This window comes from Meles meles, chromosome 4 (genome assembly GCF_922984935.1).
Source record: "Meles meles chromosome 4, mMelMel3.1 paternal haplotype, whole genome shotgun sequence".
NCBI lineage: Eukaryota > Metazoa > Chordata > Mammalia > Carnivora > Mustelidae > Meles > Meles meles.
Window position 1 is genome coordinate 54985401 of NC_060069.1, and position 22983 is coordinate 55008383.

General features: G+C 56.8%; 2 protein-coding genes across 6 annotated transcripts; one reads left to right on the forward strand and one right to left on the reverse strand.

Annotated features, from left to right (window-relative positions):
- The first annotated feature begins 40 nt into the window (after positions 1-40).
- Positions 41-14147, forward strand: CLCN2 (chloride voltage-gated channel 2). 2 transcript variants are annotated; one of them, XM_046002207.1, is made up of 24 exons: positions 41-241; positions 2554-2710; positions 2863-2994; positions 3364-3492; positions 3580-3713; positions 3819-3896; positions 3986-4064; positions 4161-4286; positions 4387-4471; positions 4568-4669; positions 5742-5826; positions 5965-6120; positions 6508-6577; positions 6806-6916; positions 7147-7360; positions 7636-7769; positions 8019-8191; positions 8313-8427; positions 8629-8702; positions 8923-8982; positions 9135-9173; positions 9349-9453; positions 13374-13460; positions 13592-14147. In XM_046002207.1, the coding sequence occupies exons 1-24, from the start codon at positions 170-172 to the stop codon at positions 13784-13786; spliced, it is 2712 nt and encodes a 903-aa protein (XP_045858163.1). In that variant the 5' UTR covers positions 41-169; the 3' UTR covers positions 13787-14147. The 2 variants fall into 2 exon arrangements, with proteins under 2 accessions (XP_045858163.1, XP_045858164.1); XM_046002208.1 differs by having other exon boundaries at positions 4203-4286.
- Positions 14119-22965, reverse strand: FAM131A (family with sequence similarity 131 member A). 4 transcript variants are annotated; one of them, XM_046002210.1, is made up of 6 exons: positions 22686-22960; positions 20307-20449; positions 18061-18154; positions 17411-17593; positions 17127-17243; positions 14119-15872 (listed from the first exon to the last, which is right to left on the reverse strand). In XM_046002210.1, the coding sequence occupies exons 1-6, from the start codon at positions 22720-22722 to the stop codon at positions 15397-15399; spliced, it is 1050 nt and encodes a 349-aa protein (XP_045858166.1). In that variant the 5' UTR covers positions 22723-22960; the 3' UTR covers positions 14119-15396. The 4 variants fall into 4 exon arrangements, with proteins under 4 accessions (XP_045858166.1, XP_045858165.1, XP_045858167.1 ...); XM_046002209.1 differs by lacking the exon at positions 22686-22960 and adding an exon at positions 21101-21254; XM_046002211.1 differs by lacking the exon at positions 20307-20449 and having other exon boundaries at positions 22686-22965.
- Positions 22966-22983: the final 18 nt, after the last annotated feature.

Sequence of the window (22983 nt, forward strand, 5' to 3'; positions counted from 1 at the left end):
GCGAGCGGGAGGCTGAGCCAGCAGCGCCCGCCCGGAGCCCGCAGCACTCTGCACTCGGCCGCCGGGGCGGCAGGGACGGGACGGGTGCTGGCGGGGCCTCTGCGGGCCGGGATCGGAGTCCGGGCCCGAGCCCGAGCCGCAGCGGGAGGCCAGAGGGCTGTAGGCAGAGATGGCGGCCGCGGGGGCCGCGGCGGCGGCGGAAGGGATGGAGCCGCGGGCGCTGCAGTACGAGCAGACCCTGGTAAGCCGAGACGAGCCTTGGGGAGTACACTCGGGGACCGCTGCTCCGGGTTACCCTTGGAAGCGCGAGGCCCGGGGGCCTATCCTAACCCCGCCCTTGCCTTCTGAGCTGGGGAAACTGAGGCTCGAGGGCCTGAGAGGCTGGAGGGCTAAAGGGTGGAAAGCTGCATGCAACTGAGGCGGGGGGCGGGGGGCACTGTAGAGGACAAGGACTTCAGGTGCTTATCCCAGGTGTCCTTCCATTTACCACCCCAACATACACGTTTTCTTTGCTCCTCCCCCTCACCACCTGGGCTGAGGTCTCAGCACCCCACTACCCCGTTCCCAGCACCACTCACCCTCGAACTTTTTCTCTTTTCCCTCCCGTTTCCACCATCCGAGACACTCCCTCTGTCCCCACTAAGTGCTTGGCACTATGCTGGAAGTAGAAACAAGAGTGTGTAGAAAGATGTTCAGACCCAAACCCAGCCCCAGCCCTTACCCCTGTGGGGGCTGACAACCCAGCATTGGCAGGAACCCCTCCGGATTCTCTGGGGGAAGAGGTGGCCTGCCACCCCGAGGTACTGGAACTTTAGGGGGGATGTGTCAAGCAGGAATGGGTGTGGGAATGGGGACCTTTGTCCATGCTGACTCTGGGTATCCAGCCCCCACCCACCTCAGGGGTGTCCCTTGACTTCTTTAGTAGCAGGGGTCCTGGGACTGTGAGCTGACTTATGGCCACCGTTGTAACTCAGTGTTTCCAAAGCCTTTTGCCCCTTCTTGTGTCAAAGGGCAGAGGACCCAAACTCGGAAGGGAGTGGGCCCTGTGGCTCCTTTTTACCAGCTTGGGTTGGAATTTGCCCAGGAAGGAGGCAGGGAGGGAACGTCTCCAGGAGTAGATGTCCTGAGCTGGGAGGTGCCCGTTATGAGAGAGACTGGATGAAACAGGATGACAGGGAGAGGTGGCAAGGGCAGGGGTGGAGCAAGGGGAGAGGGGCAAGCCTTGGCTAGTGGGGGAGGTGTCTATCAGTTTGCCATGGCTGAGAATGGGGCTTTGGGCAAGGAAGCCAGGCACCTGACCTCTGAAATGGTGTCTCTCTGTTGCTCCAGCCCCATCTCTACCTCCTCTGCCTGGTCTCTATCTCTGGAACGAATCCTCAGGGTCAGGCTCTCTCCCAACCCTCTCTGTTCCAGCCTCTCCCCCTTCTCCTTCTAATCCCTTTGTCTTTCTCTCATCCCCTATCACCTCCCCCGCCTGCACTGTGTCCTGCCTCTTTGTACTCTCTCTGTTTTCCTCCTTCCTTCTTCCCCTCACCTCTTCTCTTTTCTCTTTTCTGACTCTTCCTCTGGGCTCTCTTTTCCCTTTCTCCTCTCTCTGCTTCCCTCTCCTCCCTCTCTACCACTCTCTCTCTGTGCCTCTATCTTTCCCTCCCTCGCCCCCCCCCCACCAACCCCAGCCCCAACAGGAGCCCTTTGTGTCCCGAAGCTCTGCGGGTGGCAGCCGGAATCTACTCCTCCCCGCCCCCCAACACACGCCCAGCTTGGCAGGTCTAGCTGAAGCTCAGCGACTCTCCCTCCCAGCACCCCAGCATCCCCAGTCACAGCCCAGCCATCCGCTTCTGCCGCCCCCCAGCCCACCAGTGGACTCAGGGCAGCTCCTGAGTGGAGCTAAGGCCACCGAACACTCTCCACCCACCGGGAGACTTTCCACTCCCAGCTGGGCTGGGAGGCTGTGGGGGGAGGTCGGGGTGGAGAATGGGGACAAGAGGATTAGGGTGGGTGGGAAGGGTGCAGCGGCGGCGCTGGTCACAGGCTAGAAGCCCAGCAGGAACGTGATAAGGATTGAGGCCCCGCCTGCTCCTAGGCCCAGCTCAGCTGCCCCCAGCTCCCTGAGGCCCTCATTGTTGTTACCCTTCCGTCCTTGACCATCCCTTATTCTTTGACCTTCCCTCCTCCCACTTTCGGACTGCCTTAGGTTTTTCCATCTTTTCCTCCTCTGGGGACTTCGGACTGCCTTAGGTTTTTCCATCTTTTCCTCGTCTGGGGACTTCGCTCCCACTCCTCCTCCATGCTCCCAGGCAGGCCTGGGAGAAGAGGACCAATTATTCTGCCACCCCCAGCACTGTGCCCTGTACCTTGGCTGTCCCCATCAGTCTGGCCAGCACAGCCCCCACAGTCCACAGTGTGCATTGTTTCCACACCCCAAGTCAAAATGGGAACTGTGGGTTCAAGAGGGGGCATAGAGTGTGGCGGCTGGGAGAAGGAGAATTGATGCAGTGGTCCCCATTCAGCCCACATCTGAATGCTGATTCCCCCATCTTCCCCATTGCTCAGATGTATGGCCGGTATACTCAGGACCTTGGGGCCTTTGCCAAAGAGGAAGCTGCTCGGATTCGCCTGGGAGGGCCCGAGACCTGGAGGGGTTCACCTTCCTCTCGGGCTCCTCCAGAGCTTCTGGAATATGGACAGAGCCGTTGTGCCCGATGCCGCAGTGAGACCTGGGTTGGGGGAGGACACCTGGCTGCTGTGCCTAGGGGGGTGGGTTCCGTAGAGCTACCCACTGGGAGGTGGCAGGTTGGGAGTGGGGCAGAGGTAGGAGCACTTTGGTGCTAGCCCGCCCACTCTTCTCTGCCCTACTCACAGTCTGTTCCGTACGCTGCCATAAGTTCCTGGTGTCCAGGGTTGGCGAAGACTGGATCTTCCTGGTCCTGCTGGGGCTCCTCATGGCTCTGGTCAGCTGGGCCATGGACTATGCCATCGCTGCCTGTCTCCAGGGTAAGGACAAGGGCTGGCAAGCAGCAGATGGGAAGAAGCAACCTGCTTCCTCCATGCTACACTTGTCCAAGTAGTTTGGCTCCTTGGTGCCTGATCACTTTCCCCAGCCAGCCTGATTGCCCCTTGTTCAGGCACCATCACTGCCCCTCCCACAGGCCACAATTTCCCTCCCCTCCCCAACTGACCAGCTTACCTATTGGTGATCTTTGTCCCCACGAATGCCCTCTAGAGCCCCCTCTCTACCCCTTGTGCCTAGGCTCTCTGCAGTCGGCATTCCCTGGGATAGCTTGCCATATCAGTATGTTGCAGTGGCTGGGTGGGGACTGGGTGTGTGCCCCTGAGGTCCCGCAGCTCATCTTCTCCACGCAGCTCAACAGTGGATGTCCCGGGGCTTGAACACCAGCCTCTTTCTCCAGTACCTGGCCTGGGTCACCTACCCCATCGTCCTCATCACTTTCTCAGCTGGATTCACACAGATCCTGGCTCCTCAGGCTGTTGGTACAGTGGGAGAGAAGGGGAGGGCAGGGAGGGGACGTTCTGGAACAAGCCACATCAAATGACTCTCGGGGAATGTCACCTGTGCAGGCTCCGGCATCCCTGAGATGAAGACCATCTTGCGGGGCGTGGTGCTGAAGGAATACCTCACCCTGAAGACCTTTGTAGCCAAGGTCATTGGGCTCACCTGTGCCCTGGGCAGCGGGATGCCGCTTGGCAAAGAGGTAACCCCAGGCTGGGTGGGAAGGAGTCCCTCCCAGGGGGAGAAGAAGACAGGCCAGGGTCAGGGTGTGTCCCTTCCCCACTCAGCACTTGTCCCTACCCCCCAGGGCCCTTTCGTGCATATCGCCAGCATGTGTGCCGCCCTGCTCAGCAAGTTCCTCTCCCTCTTCGGGGGCATCTATGAGGTGAGGGGGACCCTGGGAGAAGGTAGAGGGGCAGGGTGGGCTGCGGGGGCCATGCTGACACCCATCCCCACCACCGCGGCTCTTGGCAGAACGAATCCCGGAACACAGAGATGCTGGCCGCCGCCTGTGCCGTGGGCGTAGGCTGCTGCTTTGCGGCGCCTATTGGAGGTAGGCAGTGGGGCGAGCCCCCCAGCCCTGCCCTTGGCCTCCCCTCCTCGGGCCCAGGCCTCAGGCGGCACTGTGCCTTGCCCCCCGCCCCCCCAGGCGTCCTGTTCAGCATCGAGGTCACGTCCACCTTCTTCGCAGTGCGGAACTACTGGCGAGGCTTCTTTGCTGCCACCTTCAGCGCCTTCATCTTCCGGGTCTTGGCAGTCTGGAACCGTGATGAAGGTGGGAAGGGGTGGCTGGGGGTTGAGGGGAACCCCTGAGATGGCTCCGGAGGGGCCCGCACACTGCACCTGCCTCCCTCGCGCCTCTGCTTTCCTTTCAGAGACCATTACGGCTCTCTTCAAAACCCGGTTCCGGCTTGACTTCCCCTTCGATCTCCAGGAGCTGCCAGCCTTTGCTGTCATTGGGTGAGGGGCTCAGGGAACCAGGGTACATCAGGGATGAGGACCTGAAAGAGGGAAGACCTTCCCCCCCCTTTACTCTGGTGCTTCTCCCCTCTCCAGTATTGCCAGTGGCTTTGGGGGAGCGCTCTTCGTCTACCTGAACAGGAAGATTGTGCAGGTGATGCGGAAGCAGAAAACCATCAACCGCTTCCTCATGAAGAAGTGAGTTGGATCTGGGCTCTAGGCCTCTCTGGGTTGGGGCTGAGGGGTTGGCCAGAGACCCGTGAGATGGCAGATAGCAGTTTAAGGTACCGGTGAGATAGCACTTGGTTGAGAACAGCAGCCAGTGGTGTTTTCCAGGATGATTGAACATTCTGGCTTTTTATAGGTTACTTCACAATTGGCACTAACGGATTTTTAGTCGAGGCATCTTAGATGAAAGAGGAAGACTTCCATGGGGTACCGGGCTGGCTCAGTCAGTAGAACACACCACTCTTGATCTCAGGGTTGTAAGTTTGAGCCTTACATTGGGTGTAGAGAGTACTTAAAAATAAAAATTTTTTAAAGTATATATTTAAAAAAAAAAAAAAAAAAAGACTAAGCCTTCCTTAGGCCCTTGGCCTTGGCCTGGCCAGATGGCAGTGCTCCCTGGAGAGTGTTTGTGTCTTAATTCCCCCTGTGGAAGCATGGAGGTAGGTGAGTTTTAATCTCTAGAGTGTAGCTCTCTCATTTGTGACCTTGAGGATCGGGAGTGGGGAGGCTTGAGACGTGACTTCTCTTGGGACTGATGTCCTTCAGAGAAAGGGCAGCCCACTGAACTTGCTCCCTCTGGCACCTTTGGTCAACTTCATGAGTGACCCCAGCTCTCCCCAACACTCACCTTTACTCTAAGTCACTAAGTCACCACAGAAAGAGAGACAGAGGCAGTAACTTCTCCACACTCACATGATACACCCTGCACCCTTCGGCTGGGGCTTCTGAGAGCGGGGGAGGAGTCACAGCTCAGAGGTGTCCCAGAGAGGGCTGGGGCAGGGAATTGGACTTTCTGCTGCCTACCTGGGGACTTACAAGCTGACAGAGAGGCATTTGGGTTTATAAGAACCCAGACGACCATCTCCCTTGAGGCCATCACACCAGGAACAGCAAAGGGGACATTCTCTCACAACTGTGTGCTTCTGTGTAAGGGCCAGGACTCCACTGTGATGTCATCCCTGAGGTGTGTGAGGGCACCACTGTCACTAGTCTGTAGTAGGTACACCACCCGAGTTTGATGCTATGAAACCCACGTCTCTAGACGCCTGCTCTTCCCGGCTCTGGTGACCCTGCTCATCTCCACTCTGACCTTCCCCCCTGGCTTTGGACAGTTCATGGCCGGACAGGTAAATCCAGGCAGAACAGAGACTTGGGCTTTGCCTTGGGGTATATCCCTTCTAAACCCAGCAGTCTTTGTTCTCCTGTGGGCCCCTTCCCTTCATGCTGGCTGTCTACTGGCCTGAGGCATGCCTGTTCCCCTGTAGCTCTCACAGAAAGAAACTCTGGTCACCCTGTTTGACAACCGGACGTGGGTCCGCCAGGGCCTCGTGGAGGACCTCGAACCACCAGGAACTTCACAGGCCTGGAGCCCGCCACGTGCCAATGTCTTCCTCACCTTGGTCATCTTCATTCTCATGAAGGTAGGGCTCCTTACGTATATGTCGCTAATGCTGACCTGGGCTTGCCAGGTGCCAGACACTGTTCTAAGCACTTCCCATATGGTAATTGCTCTTAAGCCTCACAACAGTATTGTGAGCAAGGAACTGTCAGTAGCCCTGTCCTAAAGATGGGAAGTCCAAGCACAAAGAGGCTACATAATTGGCCCAGAGCGAGATGGCAGAGTGAGATTTGAACCTAAGCCATCTGGTTCTGGAGTCCTGTCCTTCCTTCACCTCTGGGGGATTCTGGGAGAGCTGGGAATTTGTGCCTGGTGGATAATAAGCAAGGTAGGCTCCTCCTGGTAGAGCTGGGGGCTGTCAGGGGCCTGGCGGGGACTCCTGCCTGTTTGAACGACCTCCTGCCCACAGTTCTGGATGTCTGCGCTGGCCACGACCATCCCAGTGCCCTGTGGGGCCTTCATGCCAGTCTTTGTCATTGGTGAGTCCTCAGCTGCCTATTGTCCTTGCCTGCACCCTTCCCACCCGCCGGCCGTCCCCTCTCTGCCTGGGAATGGGTTTTGGTCCAGCCCCAGCCCCCACCCCCCTGACTGTCCCCTGTACTGAGTGACCCACTGGCCCCTTCCCCACCTTCTGACCCTCTCTCTTCCTAGTGCCCCCCACCCTCCCCCTCCACTACCTGTTTCTCTTCCCACCCCCCTCCCTGAAGGAGCAGCATTTGGGCGTCTGGTGGGGGAAAGCATGGCTGCCTGGTTCCCAGATGGGATTCACACTGACGGCAGCACCTACCGGATCGTTCCTGGGGGCTATGCAGTGGTGGGTGAGTGCTCTGGGGCCCCACCTGTCTCCAAGAGCCCCCCCCCCCTTGGCCACCGTGTCTGAGGTTCTGGTGCCCCCTGCTGGCAGAAACCAGGCTTCCCTCAGATGCAGAAGCCAGTTCCCAGGTCTGTAACTGAGTGGCTCTGAAGGCTCCCAGAGGACCATCTCTGGGCAGGGAGGGTCCTCTGGGAGCCTGGGCACCCTGAGGAGACTCAGGGTGCCTCTCTCCAGGGGCGGCCGCCCTGGCAGGAGCAGTGACACACACAGTGTCCACGGCTGTGATCGTGTTCGAGCTCACGGGCCAGATCGCCCACATCCTACCCGTCATGATCGCCGTCATCCTGGCCAACGCCGTTGCCCAGAGCCTACAGCCCTCACTCTACGACAGCATCATCCGGATCAAGAAACTGCCCTATCTGCCTGAGCTGGGCTGGGGCCGCCACCAGTATGGAGGGCTGGGCGACAAGGGGGGTGCGGGTGAGGGTCGGGAGGACCCCTCAGACCCATCTCCAGCCAGCTCCTCAGCCAGCGAAGCTGGAAGACCAGCCGCCCCGTCCACATGTGGGGGAGGCCGTGGCTGGCCGCACTTGATCATACTCCTTGCCTCTTAGCCCTTGTCCCTGCAGGCTTTAGGGCCTTCTTTAAGGCCCTGAGACGTAGTGCTCTGGGCCACCCTACCCATCGTGAGCACAAACCCAGTCCTCCCGTCTCTGCCCTCAGGCAATACCGGATGCGAGTGGAGGACATCATGGTACGGGACGTTCCCTACGTGGCCCTCAGCTGCACCTTCCGAGACCTTCGGCTGGCTCTGCACAGGACCAAGGGCCGCATGTTGGCCCTCGTAGAGTCCCCTGGTGAGAGCAGGAGGGGACCCCAGTGCTAGCGGTATCTCCCAGGGTTGCCACTCAGGAAGGGGGAGAGCGCAGGAAGCTCAGAACCAGTGTCCTTGGTTCCAAAGGGATCAGGCAGGCATTTGCCATCCAGGAGTTCCTCTGGTATGTGGCCTGTGTCCAAGGCCACACTCGGGGTGTGAAAGAAGGCCGGAGGGTTGGGTAGGAGGACCTCACCCCCAGCTACTGAATTCTCGCTTCTGCTCTGTCCAGAGTCCATGATCCTCCTGGGGTCCATTGAGCGCTCACAGGTGGTGGCTTTGCTGGCGGCCCAGCTGAGCCCAGCTCGCCGGCGGCAGTATGCACAAGAGCGTCGGGCTGCCCAGACCTCTCCAACTCCTGATCAGGAGAGTCCCCCCAGCCCTGAGGCCACCGTCCGCTTCCAGGTGAGGAGGAAAACAGCCACAGGCGCACAAACTTCCTAAATGCCGTGTAGAGTGATTGGGAGGGCGACATAGAGGTGATCTGGGGCCATAGCCTTCACCAGCCCCTTCCTTGCCTGTGTAGGTGAACACAGAGGACTCAGGTTTCCCCGCAGCCCGGGGAGACACTCATAAGCCCCTGAAGCCTGCTCTCAAGAGGGGGCCCAGCAACACCATGAACCCTGGGGAGAGTCCCACAGGTAAGCCTGCCTCCCACCAGCAGAGCCAGATCCCACCCCTGAGATTTTACTTGATCACAGCCCAGGTGAGAGAGGCTGTCCAGACAGGCCCGGGGTAGAACCAGGACACCCTCCTGTTACCCTCCTCACCTCCTCCTGGTCCTCTCCCTCAGAGATGACATCCCCCCCCCCCCCCCCCCCGCCTTGTGTTTGGGAACACAGGGAACATGGAGCAGGCAGGCATCGCTCTCAGGAGCCTCTTCTGTGGCAGTCCACCCCCCGAGGCTGCTTCAGAGGTGAGTGGTTGGAGTCTCTCTGTCTCTTTCTTTCCAGCTTTCTCTGACACTGAGACCACCTCTCCATTTACCCTGCAAAGCCTGCCTCCATTCTCCCTGCCCTTCTGCCCTCCCAGACGTCAGCTCTGTCCCTGCTGCGTGCCCTTCCTCTCAGCTCTGCCGCTTACCCTCACCTCCCTCCCTGTAACATCAACTCCTCTTCTCTCTGGCTCTAACAAAGTTGGAGAAGTCGGAATCAGGTGACAAGCGCAAGCTGAAGCGGGTCCGAATCTCCCTGGCGGTAAGCGCTCCCTTCCTTCCTGCAGCTCAGGAGCACTAGCCAGGGAGGGCTGGGGTCTAGGGCGTCAGCCTCTCCAAGCTGGGGTGGGGGGGGTACACCTTCCTCCACCTCCCCCCAGCTACTAGCTGCCAACCTCCCTCCCTCTCTCCTAGAGTGACTCAGACCTGGAAGGAGAGATGAGCCCTGAGGAGGTAAGGTGTGACTGGACTCTGGACCCTCATTCTGCCTGGGAGTCTGTAGTCATCATCATTGCCGCCCTCCCCATGGGAGGGACCATGGGGTGGGAAAAGGGGCAGGCCAGCTTTCAGGGAGGGTAGAGCAGATATTGGCACCTTTGCCCTAATCCTCTTGGTCTCATCCTCTCAGATTCTGGAGTGGGAGGAACAGCAGCTGGATGAACCTGTCAACTTCAGTGACTGCAAAATTGACCCTGCCCCCTTCCAGCTGGTGGAACGGACCTCTTTGCACAAGGTAGGGGCGGGGGCCTGGGGGCTGGCCTGGACTCTCAGGAGCACGGGTGGGCGGGGATCTAGGTCCTCCCACAGCTTTGGACACAGACCAGTGGGGGAAAACAGGACAGCAGAGGGTGGACTCTTTGCTGAGATGTTTTTCAGACACACTGCCTCAAAAGATGGGAGGCCGGGAGCCAGGGCCTCTTAGCCTCTTCCTGCCTACTGTGGAGCCAGGCATCATTTTTCCTCTGGTCAGCCTTGCCCCCAGAGAACTCTGGACCAAAGCGGCAACAAAGACAGGGTTTGAGCTGGGTGGAAGCCAGAGGCCAGGCTAGGGTCAGAGCCAGGCGGGAGCTGCCAGCACCCAACAAGGCTGATACACCCACGCTGAAAAAAATGGGTGAGAAACAAGCAGGACAAGAAAATCCAATAAACAAGCTAACAAACATCCCAGTAGGGGTGGGGACACTGCAGAGAAGAGATAAACAAAGATGAGAAATGCCTAGTGGGGGGCTTGGAATGTCAGACCCCAGAAAGTCTGACTTAATGTAGGCCAAAGGAAAACTGGTAGAGAACCGGGAAGCTAGCTCAGGAGAAGGGCAAGACGGCCTGCAGAAGTGGGGAGAAAACTTGAGTGCAGACAGGTTGGTGGAGGGAGAGGCCGACACAGGAGGGTAGGGGCTCCCCAGCACGGAGCTGCAGCATCAGCGGGCATCTGCAGGCTTCTGAGGGAATGCGGGCAAACCCAGGAGGGTGCTGGGGTAAAAACCCAAGTATTTTAGCTCAATTGTTGACAGATTTAAACCGTGCACGCCTCCAAGACATGGGGGCTGCCAGCAGGCAGCGGAGGAAAGCTCCCAAGATCTGCAGCACCGGCAGCTAGCCGAGGTACAAGCTGTGCCTAAGAGCCAGCCTATCTCAGACAAGCAGGGGCTGGGCCAGAAAGCATAGGGCACAATGAAACAGAAAAGAAAAGGTATTTTAAAAAAAAGGAAAGAAAGAAAGCAAAAGGCAATAAAGGAATGTATAAGCCTTTGGGTAAAGATCTCAGATCAGAGTAACTGGGGAACTACAGTGCAATTGCAAGAAATCCATAGGCCTGAGAATACACTGAGTTTTTATTTAAAGCCTTTTTTCCTAAAACCTCTAAAGTTTCTTCTGTCATCTTACTGAGTCCTCAAATATCCCATGATGATGATGGTGATAATAATGTTGCCATTTTTTTAGTGTCTGCTATGTGTCAGGCACTTGCTAACTTCTTCATGTTTAATTTAATCCTCATAACAAGACTGTGAAATAGATACTGTGGTATTCCAGTTTTTATAGATGAGGACATTGAGATGCACAGAAGTTGAGCAAGTTGCCCAATGTCACACAGCTAGTAAGCAGCACAATCAGACTGGAACCCAAGGTGGTCTGACCCAAAAGCCTGGGGACTTAACCACTTTAATTAATACCCGGGGAGACTGAGGCAGTGAGGAGGTCCCTTGCCTGAGTCAGTACAGCAGAATGAGGCCCAGAGCCCAGATTTCCTGGCCCCAATCCCAGGATTCTTTCAGAAGGCCACGTTGTTGTCCCTCCCCCTGTCGGTTCACTGTTCCCAAACGCAAGATGTGCAGGCCCTCCAATGGGCTCCCTGGTGTCTAATTAAATTAAAGTGAAAAAGAACAAAGTAGGTGTTTGTTACAAACTTAAAAATCGGAGGAAGAGAAGAAGCCTTTGAGGAACTGACTAACAAAAGTACAAAGAACTGGACGCGATAAGAACATAAAAGATTAGAATTCAAAATGTCCTTGCAGGCCTGAGGAATCAATCAAGAGTAGCCTAATCAAGTTCAGGAGAACATTCAGGAGGAAAGGGAATTCATTGGAAACTAGGAAGCAGGGAGACTAGAGTCAGCCAGCCCTACCAGCTTGATGCTGCTTTCATTCTGAGGCCACCTGCAGGCAGGCAAGCAGTGGGGGAGGCAAGGTTGCCAAAGCTAGGCCAGCCAGGCTTTTATCCAAATCCTCAGTTGGCCATGTGTAAACTGGCTGTGTAGCCTTGGTGAATTTCTTAGCCTCTCTGGGCTTCACTTTCCTTGTCAGTAGGAGGGGGATCCGTATTGTCAAAGGTTTTTCTTTGGAGGAAGGACTTGATACAGGATGTTTAGAACAGTGCTGGCCATAGTAGGAGTTGAGTATATGTAAGGAATGACTCCTATCACTGTTTATACATTTTAAAAGGTAGTGTAGTGAGGGAAGGGTTGATGTGTATAAGAAATAAATGTTTTTGAGAAAAAAGATGAGTGAATACATGAGGCTATAAGCTGGAGGGCCTGGCAGAACCCGAGGCTGGAAAGACCAGCTGGGATGGCGTTGGGAAGGGTAAGGGGAGACCAAAAACAGAACCCACAAGGATGTTGTCTAAGGACGGTGAGGGCATCAGAGAGAATGGCCAAGATGTTCCAAAAGCAGATCAGCAGTGCTTGGTGACTGCCCGGGAACAGTGGTTTGCAAACCTAACAGACAGACAGCCTGCCAGAAGCTCATTATCACTAGGACTGTGGAAAAAAGAAAAATCCAGGGGAATGATCTAATAGGATACTTGGGAAAAGATAGAGGGATAATTAAACCATAAGAAGACAAAGTTAGGGGATTAGTAAGACAAGAAATCTCATAATGGTATATTTCCCTTTGAAGTCAGAGGAGGAAATTAAAGGAAACATGCAGCACGTAGGATTCAAGTTAGATATGAGGAAGAACTTGCTAATAACCACAGGACAGTTATGATAAAGGTATTAAAGGAGCACAGAGAAGCTGTTCTAAAACTGAACTTCTAACTGCTGTTGTAGGTATGGTCATGCCTTAGCTGGAGAGTTAAGTTCTGGAAGTCCGTTACTAAAAAAAATTTAGTAACTGTTTAAGAAAATATTTTTAAAGCTTTCAGACAGTTATAATGAGTTCTGAGTAACTGGTACTCGAAAAGCTGGGTTATTAATGCCCATTTGGATTCAGACACTAAGCCAAGAAGCTTACAAGTAAACTCAAAACACAGTGATAAGTGATAGGCCCCAAATTCCAGGAAGTGCTGTATCAGGAGAGTGTTGTTCAAGACATCTGGCCCAAGAAAATCTACTTAGGACACAAGGGGAACTGGCTGACAATTTCTGAGTCATTGGGGATTACATGTGAAAGTTGAGGGGATAGCCCAAACCAAGAAAAACATGGGAGGCTGTGGATGGCTGTTGCTTCCCCGGACTTCAGGCCCTGGGAGAGCCGAACTATAGGTGACACGTGGCGTGCTTCCGCCCACAACAGACGGTCAGAGCCACGGAGAGGGGCCACTTCCAACAGCCAGCCAGCTGGAGGCAAATGGGAAGCATGCGTCAGCCACTAAAGTGGGGGTGAGAGGCAGAGATCTTAGGGCTGATGGCCCTAAAGGGCAGGGACACTCTGTGACTGGACACCTGCGCAGAACTGATGCCACACTTCCTCCTCTGGCAGCATGAGGGAAAGCTGCTTCTGGAGCTGTGAAGTCACTTCACCACTGAGCTCGTGCTGCCTCTCCCATAGAATGGGTAGCATCCTTACTTCTCAGAACAGGACTGACATTAATTGCTAATTTCAGAAAGACCTAGCCCAGTGCCTGGCCAATCATTAGGTGTCACATTTGAACAGTTCTCTCCTCCGTCATCCTCCTTTATTCTAACATGAGACGAAGAATCCTTCCTCTGTTTCTTCATCAACATAAGGAACGTAAAGATAACCATTATCTTGTTTCTGAGGCTTGGCTGTGGAAGCATTCTCATTCTTTTCCCTCTGGTGGTCCTCCCTTCCCCCCACCATCTAGGGTGCCCCTCCGACCCCCAGCCCCACCTTGTGTGGGGCTCCTCTGGCCAATGATTTAGAACCGTCCCCTTGCACGTGATGTCCAGTGTGTTTTCTCCCGACCCCGCAGACTCACACCATCTTCTCACTACTGGGAGTGGACCACGCTTACGTCACCAGTATCGGCAGACTCATTGGGATTGTCACTTTAAAGGAGGTGAGATGACCAGTGGCCACTAAACCATTTCTGCTTCAAAAAAGGCATGCAGGCTTGCGTCCAACCCACCGAGGGGTGGGGTCTGAGCACAGAGCTTGGAGTTCGCACATCTGACCCTCTCCCCCTTCCAGCTCCGGAAGGCAATTGAGGGCTCCGTCACAGCACAGGGTGTCAAAGTGCGGCCGCCCCTCGCCAGCTTCCGTGACAGCGCCACCAGCAGCAGTGACACAGAGACCACGGAGGTGCATGCACTCTGGGGGCCCCACTCCCATCATGGCCTCCCCCGGGAGGGGAGCCCTTCTGACAGTGATGACAAGTGCCAGTGAACCCCTCGATGGGCAGCCTGGGATGGCAGTGGCCATGCTGATCCTGAAGCTCTCCTGTTCCTCCTGCCGTGGGAAAGGAGGTGGTTACACTAAGGGCAGGAGCCCTACCCCCACTTCCAGGCCCGGGGGGGTGCCAAGCTCCTCACGGTTCGTCCTCCCCGGACTCTGAGTGCCCACCTGCAACAAGCGTTCCATGGGCAGGAAGACCAGCCTCCACCCGGCAGGGTAGGGGTAGAGGCACTGGACCCCTGCTCCCCCTTGGAGGGGGATAAGGGTAGAACTAAGATGGGTTTATACTGGAACCTCCTCCAATGACCAGATGTATATAGAGATTTACAAAGATTTTTATATTAATTTAATAAAACAAATTCTTAAATAGAACAAAATAAACACCTAATGAGCCACTTATGTATAGAATGCCTGTGCCCATCAGCTCTTGTTCTTACCTTGGGCTGTCTCACCTGCCAAAGCCTACAAGGCTCTGAATTCTCCAGCCACCCACAGCCCCCACAGCCATCCAGCTCCAGAGCTCAGTGTCTATGGAATACCTGACCCACAGAGGCTGCCACTGCCTGGTTATCAAACCCTAGCTGGGGCAGAGGCCCTTGGTACTGTAGTTTGGCCTTGGATTCAGCCAAGAAAGGCACTACCCTCCCTCCTTCCCCAAGGAGAGACACTCCCATATGACTGTCACTTGTTGGCACAGTTGCTGCTAGGCTCAGGCGTCAGCAGACAGCTGCCCAGCCACCTGCATGGCCCCCTTGTGGTCCTCTCTGGAAGAACATGGCCGTCACTCATGGCTCCCCAGCAACCAGGGCCACCCACTCCTTCTCCCAGCTCGGCTCTAAGGAGAACCTGGGTATGGGGCAGCCAGACAGGCTGGGAGCCGCTGGGACCCTGCCCACACATCCTACAAGGGGCCAGGAAAAGGGTGGAGAGTAGATGCTTTCATCAATTCAGTGCCTCCCAGAGAACATCCCAACTGAAAGAACAGACCAAAACCCCTCTTTCTTTAGGAAAAAGAAGAAGATTTAGAGATGATGGAGAGGCAAAGCACAGCACGAGCCCAGCTGGGCAAGGGGCCCTTGGGGGACGGCTCAAGCCTAGGCTCCAGGAGGGTAAGAGCCAGCCCACCCTGGGGTAGGGGGAGTCTATCGAGCACTGCACATGGACTTAGAGGTGGAGAGAAGCAGAGGAGAGAAAGGCGTGGGGAAGGGGGCGGGGGCGCCGGGCTCCCTCCTGTTCCACCCCACACGGCCCAGTCACAACCACCCCCTTAGGGGTTCACATCATCCAAGGAGGAAATGTGTATGTGGCGTTTTTGATTTAAGAACATGAACATCACTGTCTGCCACAGCTGTAGCCATGCCCCAGGGGCCCCGGGCAACCCCCGGCAAACCCCAGGAGTGGGGGCAGGACATGCGCCCCCAGCCTGCCCCTGCCTCCTCTCCAAACACTTTCATGCAAAACACACAACAGAGGAGTGAGCGCTCCCAGGAGCCCTCTAGGCTTTGGAGCTCTGCCGGAAGCCTCTCGCCCGCACTTGGGCACAGAGGCTCTGCCCCCAGCGGTGGCCGGGAGCCACATTCCACCACCAGGCATGATCTGGGTCACTGTTCCTCCGACTCAGCCTCATCCTCGTCTAAGGACGCCACCCCAGAAGAAGCTACATCAGAGGCTTGCCGCTGCCGTTCCCAGCTGCCCACCAGCGGTGGGCAGAGAGGCTGGCAGTCCTTGCAGGGGGCTGGCTCCTCCTCGGCGGGGGAAAGGCAGGACTCCATGAGGGGCGAGTTGTAGAGTGAGTCCTGGGCCTCCAATGGGCCCAGGCTACGGAAGGCACTTTCCCGGCTGGGGGGCAGTTTGGCGAGGAGCAGCTCGTCGCCCAGCAGCTGGGAGGCCAGGCGGGCTGGGGACCCCAGCAACCCATCCTCCAGGCTACACAGACTGGAGCACAGGGTCTCTGGGGACACGGTCTGCGAGCAGTCGCTCTCAGGCTCCACAGAGCCCTGGCGCACAGGCCTGGAGAATCGGTGGCCAGTGAAGAGGTCCTGGAGGTGGGGTCCCAGAGGCAGCTGTCCGGCCATCTCTGCAGTGGGGAGAGAAAAGAAGATAGCCCTACTTGCCCCATTTCAGTCGGCTCACATGGAAGTCACATCCTCCCTGCTCCAGCCTCGGCACCACTAGTTTTGGGGGCAGAGGGTAGGAGCTGGGTAACTGGGCAAGTCACTTAACTTCTCAGTGCCTCCGTTTCCTTAACAGTAAATTGAATATAGATACCACACACGGTCATGCTGCTGGTTCCCTGCAAAAGGGGAACCTGTCCAAGGTAGTGAGTGCGGACTGGAGTTCAGCCCACACTCTGCTCACCCAGCAGCGAGGCCTAGCATGGGGCTGTGCCCACCAGAGAAAGAGGTGCTTTTTTCTAACCTGCACAAAGGTTCTACGTGAGGTAGCAGTGGCTTTGGATAAATGTTAAGTTATTATCATTATTCCAGGGGTCAAAGCAGGCCTGGAACTCAAAAACATTTGTGGTTCAAGGCTCTGTCTTGGCCTCAGGCACCCAAATCAGTCACCTCTGGACCACAGCAGAGGTCTAATGTATTGCCAATCTGCTCTCCTGGATCGGCCCTGGAGAATCTGTTAATTAGCTGGATGGGTGGGGGCTGGGGGAGGCAGTCTTCAAAGGCAAAGATGTACAGGGATGGGGGCGGCGGTGTGAGGCATGAGCCCAGAAGCTACAGAAAAAGTCAGCCATGTGGTCCAGGAACTGGAAGATAAAAGGAGGGCCATGCACAGCTGCACAGCCCTGCAGGGTCCCCTTTGCAAGCACTGGCCCAGAGAACGGCCCAGAGACAGGTCTCAGATGGAATTCAAGGAGGCTGAGCCTGAGCCAGCATAGCCCTGTGGGCAGTCCGGGCCCAGCATGCCTTCCTGTTTGCCTGGGGCCGAGGCCCTGGGAGGTGCTATGCTGCCGGTCCATCTGTGCTGCCACAGCTGGCCAGAGGGCTCCCCTGAAACGAAAAGGCAAGGCACAGCAGACCCCCCCCCCCCCCGCAAGAGATGTAGCCGCCCAGAAGGTGTCGGAGAGGTCTCTGGACCACAAGGCTCAACAGCACAGATGGGCAGAGAAGGTTCAGCATGTGCTTGAAAGGAACTACTCCGTTTGCAGCTGCTGACTGCCCACCCACTAGCCCTCTTGCCCCTGGAAGGTCAACGACTGCCTGGACAGGGTCTGCCCCCACCCTTCCCTTTGGAAGTCTGAGCTCTGAATCACAAGGCCTCTCAGGCAGTTCCCCCTCCCACCAGCTGGGAGTACTGGCCTTGCTTGCCTACCCCTCACCTGAGTCAGTTCCTCCAGCAAAGTCTTCGTCATAGGATTCATCGGTGGAGTCCTCGCCGTCCACTGAAGACCATGCCCGGAGCTTGGCTTCTGCAATGGCAAACTGCTCAGCCACGCCTGTCAGGGAGGCCAAAGAACTTATCAGCAGAGAAGGTTCATTAGCAGGATTAATTAGCTGAAGAACTAAGCCTAGGGCTCAGGTTGAAGACAGGAGAGAAAAGAGATGGGGCTGTGGGAAGAGCATCCTGATGATAAACATGTGGCTGACCCCTTCCTGTCCCCACCTGCCGCAAAGCGAGCCTCTTGTTCGCCCTCGCTGAGGTCCGAATAGGAGGAAAAGGCTGATTCCAGGGCAGCAGGGGAGTCGCTTGGCTTGCTCCAGCCCTTCCACTCAATGAGGTGAGCCACTCGGCCCTGTGCCATGGCGGTGGGCTTGGTCACGTGGTCCTTCACCACCTGAGAAATACCTGCGGGTGGGGCAGGAGGAGGAAGCCTGCTAAGGGCATAGGCCATGGAGGGACGTGGAAGGGTGGTGGCAGTTAGGGTCCACATGTGCCTTTGGATCGGCGGAGGGAGCTGAGCTGCATCTGAGAAGGGGAGGAAGAGGGAGATCCCAGCTAGAGCTCAAAGGATACAGTCCCGAAGGTTGTGTGCAAAAGGAAGCAGGAAGGACAGGGGCGCCTGGGTGGCTCAGTCGGTTAAAGGCCTGCCTGCCTTTGGCTCAGGTCATGATCCCAGGGTTCTGGGATCGAGCCCCGCTTGGGGCTCCCTGCTCGGCAGGGATCCTGCTTCTCCCTCTCCCACTCCCCCTGCTTGTGTTCCCTCTCTCGCTGTGTCTGTCAAATAAATAATAAAAATCTTTTTAAAAAGTGGGGGGGGGGGTAGGGAAGCAGGAAGGACAAACTGGCCAGAGGGATGGGAGAAGGGTGCGTACCATGTAGGGAGGATCTGGCCAGCGCAGCAATCTCCTGGATGGTTAGGGCTCTCCGGGACTTGGGCAGCATCGCGACTGTGTCTCCAACATTCACCTTGGGTTGACAGCAGCAGAGGGTCAGTGCTCCAGCAACCACGGCATCCCCCTCCATGCCCACAGCCCACCCAAGGTGTCATGGGGATACAGGAGCTGGGAAGAGACGCCAGGGCAGCACATATGTGCCAGGAGCTGCTGGGATATGTAAGAGGGACAGTAAGAAGCCAGGGCCAGCAAGCCGTGTTCTCTCAAGGAGCAGCAGAGATTCAGGCTGACCCCCAGCCCCATCTTCCCAGGTCCCAGAGCGAAGGAGGCAGGTTGGGAAGTCAAGAACCATGGAGTGGGGCCTTTGATAAGAAAAAGAAGGGGGGAAGGGAGAAAGCTACACCGTCAAGGACTTCCTCCAGGTTCTCTCCTCTTTGCCCCTCTCCTCCTCTCAGTCTTCAGACATCTCAGTCTTCTAGCTGTTTCTACAGCCACAGACTCAGCATGACCAAAACCAAACCCAGTACCTTTTCCCACATCTGACCCTGCTTCCTGACTTCCTGACGCTGTATCACCCAACCATTGGCCCCTTCAGCCTGGCTCCAAACCTCAGCGTTACCATCAACTCTCCCCTAAGCTTTGCTCATCCTTTTTACTCCCGCTGCCACTGCCCTCCCTTCCTCAAGCCCTCAATACCCCATGTCCAGATTAGCACAGCTGTGGCCCCCCAGAGCTCCCTCAATTCATGCGATTTTCTCAGCCTAGAATGTTGTGTAAGTGTTCCCCTCCCTCCCCCTGGGGCTGGCTGGCTCTTTCTCATCTTTTGGGTCTTGGCTGAAACATTATACCCTCAGCAGGGTCTTCCTGGCTACCGTACCATTTGTCCATCCTCCCTCTGTAACAAGTCACCATCCTCTATGAACATACCCTGTGTGTGTGTAATCTTGGTCTACTTCGTGTGTTTCCTTATTGGTCACTGGTGCCCCTCACTGTTCTCTAGCTGTCAGAGGAATTTGGTCTCTTTTGGTCACCCCAGTGTTTAGCACAGTGCCTGGTACAAAGTAACCTTCCTAAATACGTAGCCTGAGTGAATGAAGCAAAGTATAAATGTAAACAAATAATCTTCTCCGGAGTGCAACTGGTCACATGTCCTTATTTAACATCTTTTCTGGGCTCCTCCACTGCCCAGTGAAGTGCTAGTTCACAGTCAGGCACTGCAGGGGCCCACTGTGAACCTCCAGCCCCTTCCAGGCCTTGGAATCTGCCACCTAGCTCCTCTGCCCAGGACAAGCCCACTTCTACCTTCCCTGTCAGCAAACAGCCCTCTTGCCTCCCAGGCAAAGGAACCCAGCTCTTCCCCTGGGCTAAGGACGCCATCCTTGTCTGACAAAATGCTCCCTACCATCTAAGGCCTGACTCAAGTGTCACGTCTTGTTAGGTTTTCAGTCCAGCCTTCTCGGTTTCTTCTTCAGTAGCCCCCCACCCCCACCCCAGCACTGCCCTTGCATCTCTCCTGAGGGATCCTGGGATGGCAGGGCCTGACTCTGATTCACCTGGATTCGTACCTCCACCCCGCACCTGGTTCAGTGTTCTTTGGCAAGCCCGCAAATGTTTCCTTCAATGAATGAATGAAGTCAGAGGCACGTGTCCCCTCCCCGGAATTGCCTAGCTCTCCTGATCAGGTTCCCACCCCTCACAGGGGCTCCACCTGCTCCCTTGACCTCAGCCCCACCCTCTGCCCCCCCCCACACTCCCCCCGCCTCAGTACCTGGCTTACAGGGGCCCCAGGGTGGCGCCGTTAGCTTCCGGCCAGGCCTGGGGGGAGGAGCACCTGCTGGGTGTTTCCTGGCTCGTTCTCCCTCCCTCCCCTCACTGCCCCCAGCCACTGCCATCCGTGCTGGCGCTCCGCGCAGCTGCGGCCCAGGCGCAGAGAAAAGGTGTGTGTCTCCCTGGCAACCCATCACCATGCAACAGGGTCTCCCGGGATACGGCCTGGGATGCGCTGACGTCAGCGCCCAAGGCGGGAGCAAAGCCCGCCCGCTGGCAACGCGCGGAGCAGAGCAGACCGGCGCGGGGGCGGCCTTGGGGCCCCGCCGGCCGGATAGCGCCTCCGCTCGCAGGAAAAGGGAGCCAGAAGCAGGCTGGCGAGGCGGGGGTGGGGGATACAGATCCCCTTCATGTGAATGCGGCCCCCCTTCCCCCTACCAATACCAGGGGCCCATCACCTCTGGCAAGTCCTGGCTGTCCACGGAGGAAGGGCGGGAGGACCGGCTCCAGCCTCGGAGGGTCCGAGCAGATCCCAAAGAAGATAGAGAGAGGCCCCGAGGAAGTTCGATCCACTCCACAGCCCAAGCGGGGTCCGAGGCCACTGAGGGGTGGGGGAGAGGCTGTTCACCTGGGCTCCCACTTCTGCCAAAATTCCCATTTTCATCCGGTGCTGCCATATCATTTCTCCTCACCCCTCCCCTACCTCCCGGAATATCAGCAACCACCTGGTGCTCTCCACAATTCTGAAAACCCCTATTTCACATTCCTGACCTTCAGGCCCTTGGGGCCACTTTGTGGCGGCCAGTGGGACCCCTTCCTCCTCTGGAGATATTTTACCATCAGAACCCTAGGGATGAAACCTAAACTTCATAAATTCTCAGTCTTGGGTTTCTCGGCCTACCCATTCCTCTTGGAAAGCACACCGCGTTCTTCCACCACCATCACCATCCTCCTCCCCACCACCACCTTGGACCCTTTACAGGCCTGGTGCCTTCCTTCTCTTGGTTCTTTCCTCTCACCAGCGTCAGCTGGTACGCAGCTCTTTTCTCTTCTGACAAACCCATGATTTTTTCTTTCACCTCAGCCCCCTAAAGCTTTTTTCCTGATGCCCTATCTGGCCCCAGCCTGGTTGTTCCTGTTTCATCCTGGTTCCCAATATCTAAGCCAGAGTAATTTTCCTTTTGCCACCTGAGGACCCTATTCCTCAGCTTCCCCTCACCTCCCAGATCACATCTGCGGTCGCTGGTCTCACCTCTGCGACTTGTCTGACAAGTCCATCGTCCTCCAGGCCCTTCACGCTGCCACAGAAACATTTTGCCCAGCACAGAAATCATAGGCATGCTGGCTGTGTTGATGCAGAGAACCAAAAGCCCAGAACCGCTCCAGGCTCAGCTCCCAGTTCTATTCTTATTTTGGCTCCGGATGCTGAGCCAGTCCCCTCCCCACTTGGAACCTGTGCCTAGTCACATAAGGAGAACACTCCTTCCTCTTGGCTTTGAGGAGGTGGGAGTACAAGGGGCCCAGCAGAGCTCTCTCGAGCTCAGGAAGCTGAGGCCCATCCCTTAGACGGTGCCAACAGGCAATGTACATCACAACTGACCTTTAGCTGGAGCAGCCGTCTCTGTCCCTGAGCCTCAGCCAGCTGGTGGTCCCCAGAAACGCTACCAACCAGAAGGAAGATACAAGGTTACAGGCCATCCCTGGCCCCCAGCTGGTACCTAATCAGGGCTCTGAGGTCAGCAAAACTCTCCTGACTACAGGAGGGAATGGCTTCCTGAACTCCAAGCCTTAGCAAGGCCAGAGGGATCAGAGCAGCCTGCAGCTTCTCAACTTCAAAAGTCATGAGGTTAATTTAGGACTACAAATCCCATAATTCCTCATGGGAACCCAAGGAAAGCACAAATCTCAGCCAGAGACTTAGCTCCAAAGAATCTCAAGTACCAACCACACTAAGGCCTGTATGACTGACCACCTGCCCTGGAAGCCCAGGACCCATTCCAAACCCAGCCCTCAACCTCACAAATCCCCACCTGGCCTCAGGCTTGGAGAAATCCATGACACTTAAGAAAAGTAGGCTGGTGGACCTCACCTGCATAGGACTGAGGCCAGGCCCCAGAGTGCACCACCATCAATGGGAACCAAGACCCAAGCAGCAGGGATCAGCAGTTGTAAGAAGCCCTAAATGGCCTCTCTCTGGGCTCCTCTTTCTCACCACAAGGTAGGATGATTTGTTTTTCTTGGGAGTGGGGGAAGGGAACTAAAACAGTTAAGGTGATCAGGCGCTCACAGGTGCCCCAAATGGAGCCTCAGTCTCTTCCATCAGCCATCTGACTCTGAAGGGAGGACATAAGTTTTTAGCCAAAAACTCCATAGTGGGGTGCTTGACGGGCTTTGCAGACTGCCCCCTTAAGGGGGTTGGGACACAACTAGGAGAGGCAGGTTCCCACCACAGAGCCACTCCCAGGGCAGAGTAAAGGAGAGGTGTGGGCCGCGGGGGCGATGAGTGTGTGGGTGTGGAAGGCCAGTCGCCATGGACACCTTGCCCCTCCCAAGGCTGTGCGCCTCCTGCCCCCTTCAGCGGTAGGAATCCAGGTGGAAAGCCCACGAGTCTAGCCTGCAAAGCCCAGAAGCAGACAGGCCTTGGCAGCGAAGCCCAGTGGATTTGGCCCCCTCTCTGCTCCTGCCCTCTCCTTCCTCTTGCCTGGCCCGCCTCCCGGGTGCAGGCTCCTCCCTCTCCCGATACCGGCCCCCTCCTCAAGGCCCCCACCCACCCGCGGCCCGAGCACCCGGCAGCCGCAGCCCAATTCCCCAACCCGTGCCTGGCCTCCACCTCTTACCCTGACCCGCCGGACTCCGAGAGCCGATACAGCCCATGGCCGGGCACCCCGGCACGCTAGCCCGCGCTCGGGGCCCGGGCCATCGCCTAGCACAGGGTCGGGCCGCGGCCGCCACCGGGGAGGGGAGAACCCGTGAGAGGGGAGGGGGTGGGAGCCGCGCGTCCGCCGCCGCTCCCCGGAGAGGGAACCGGGCCGGTGACGTCAGGGCGGAGGCGTGGCCATTCGCGTCACCACCCAAGGCAGGCGGAGCGAAATACGTCACAGCCACGCAGTAGCAGCCTGGGGCCGAGTCTGGAAA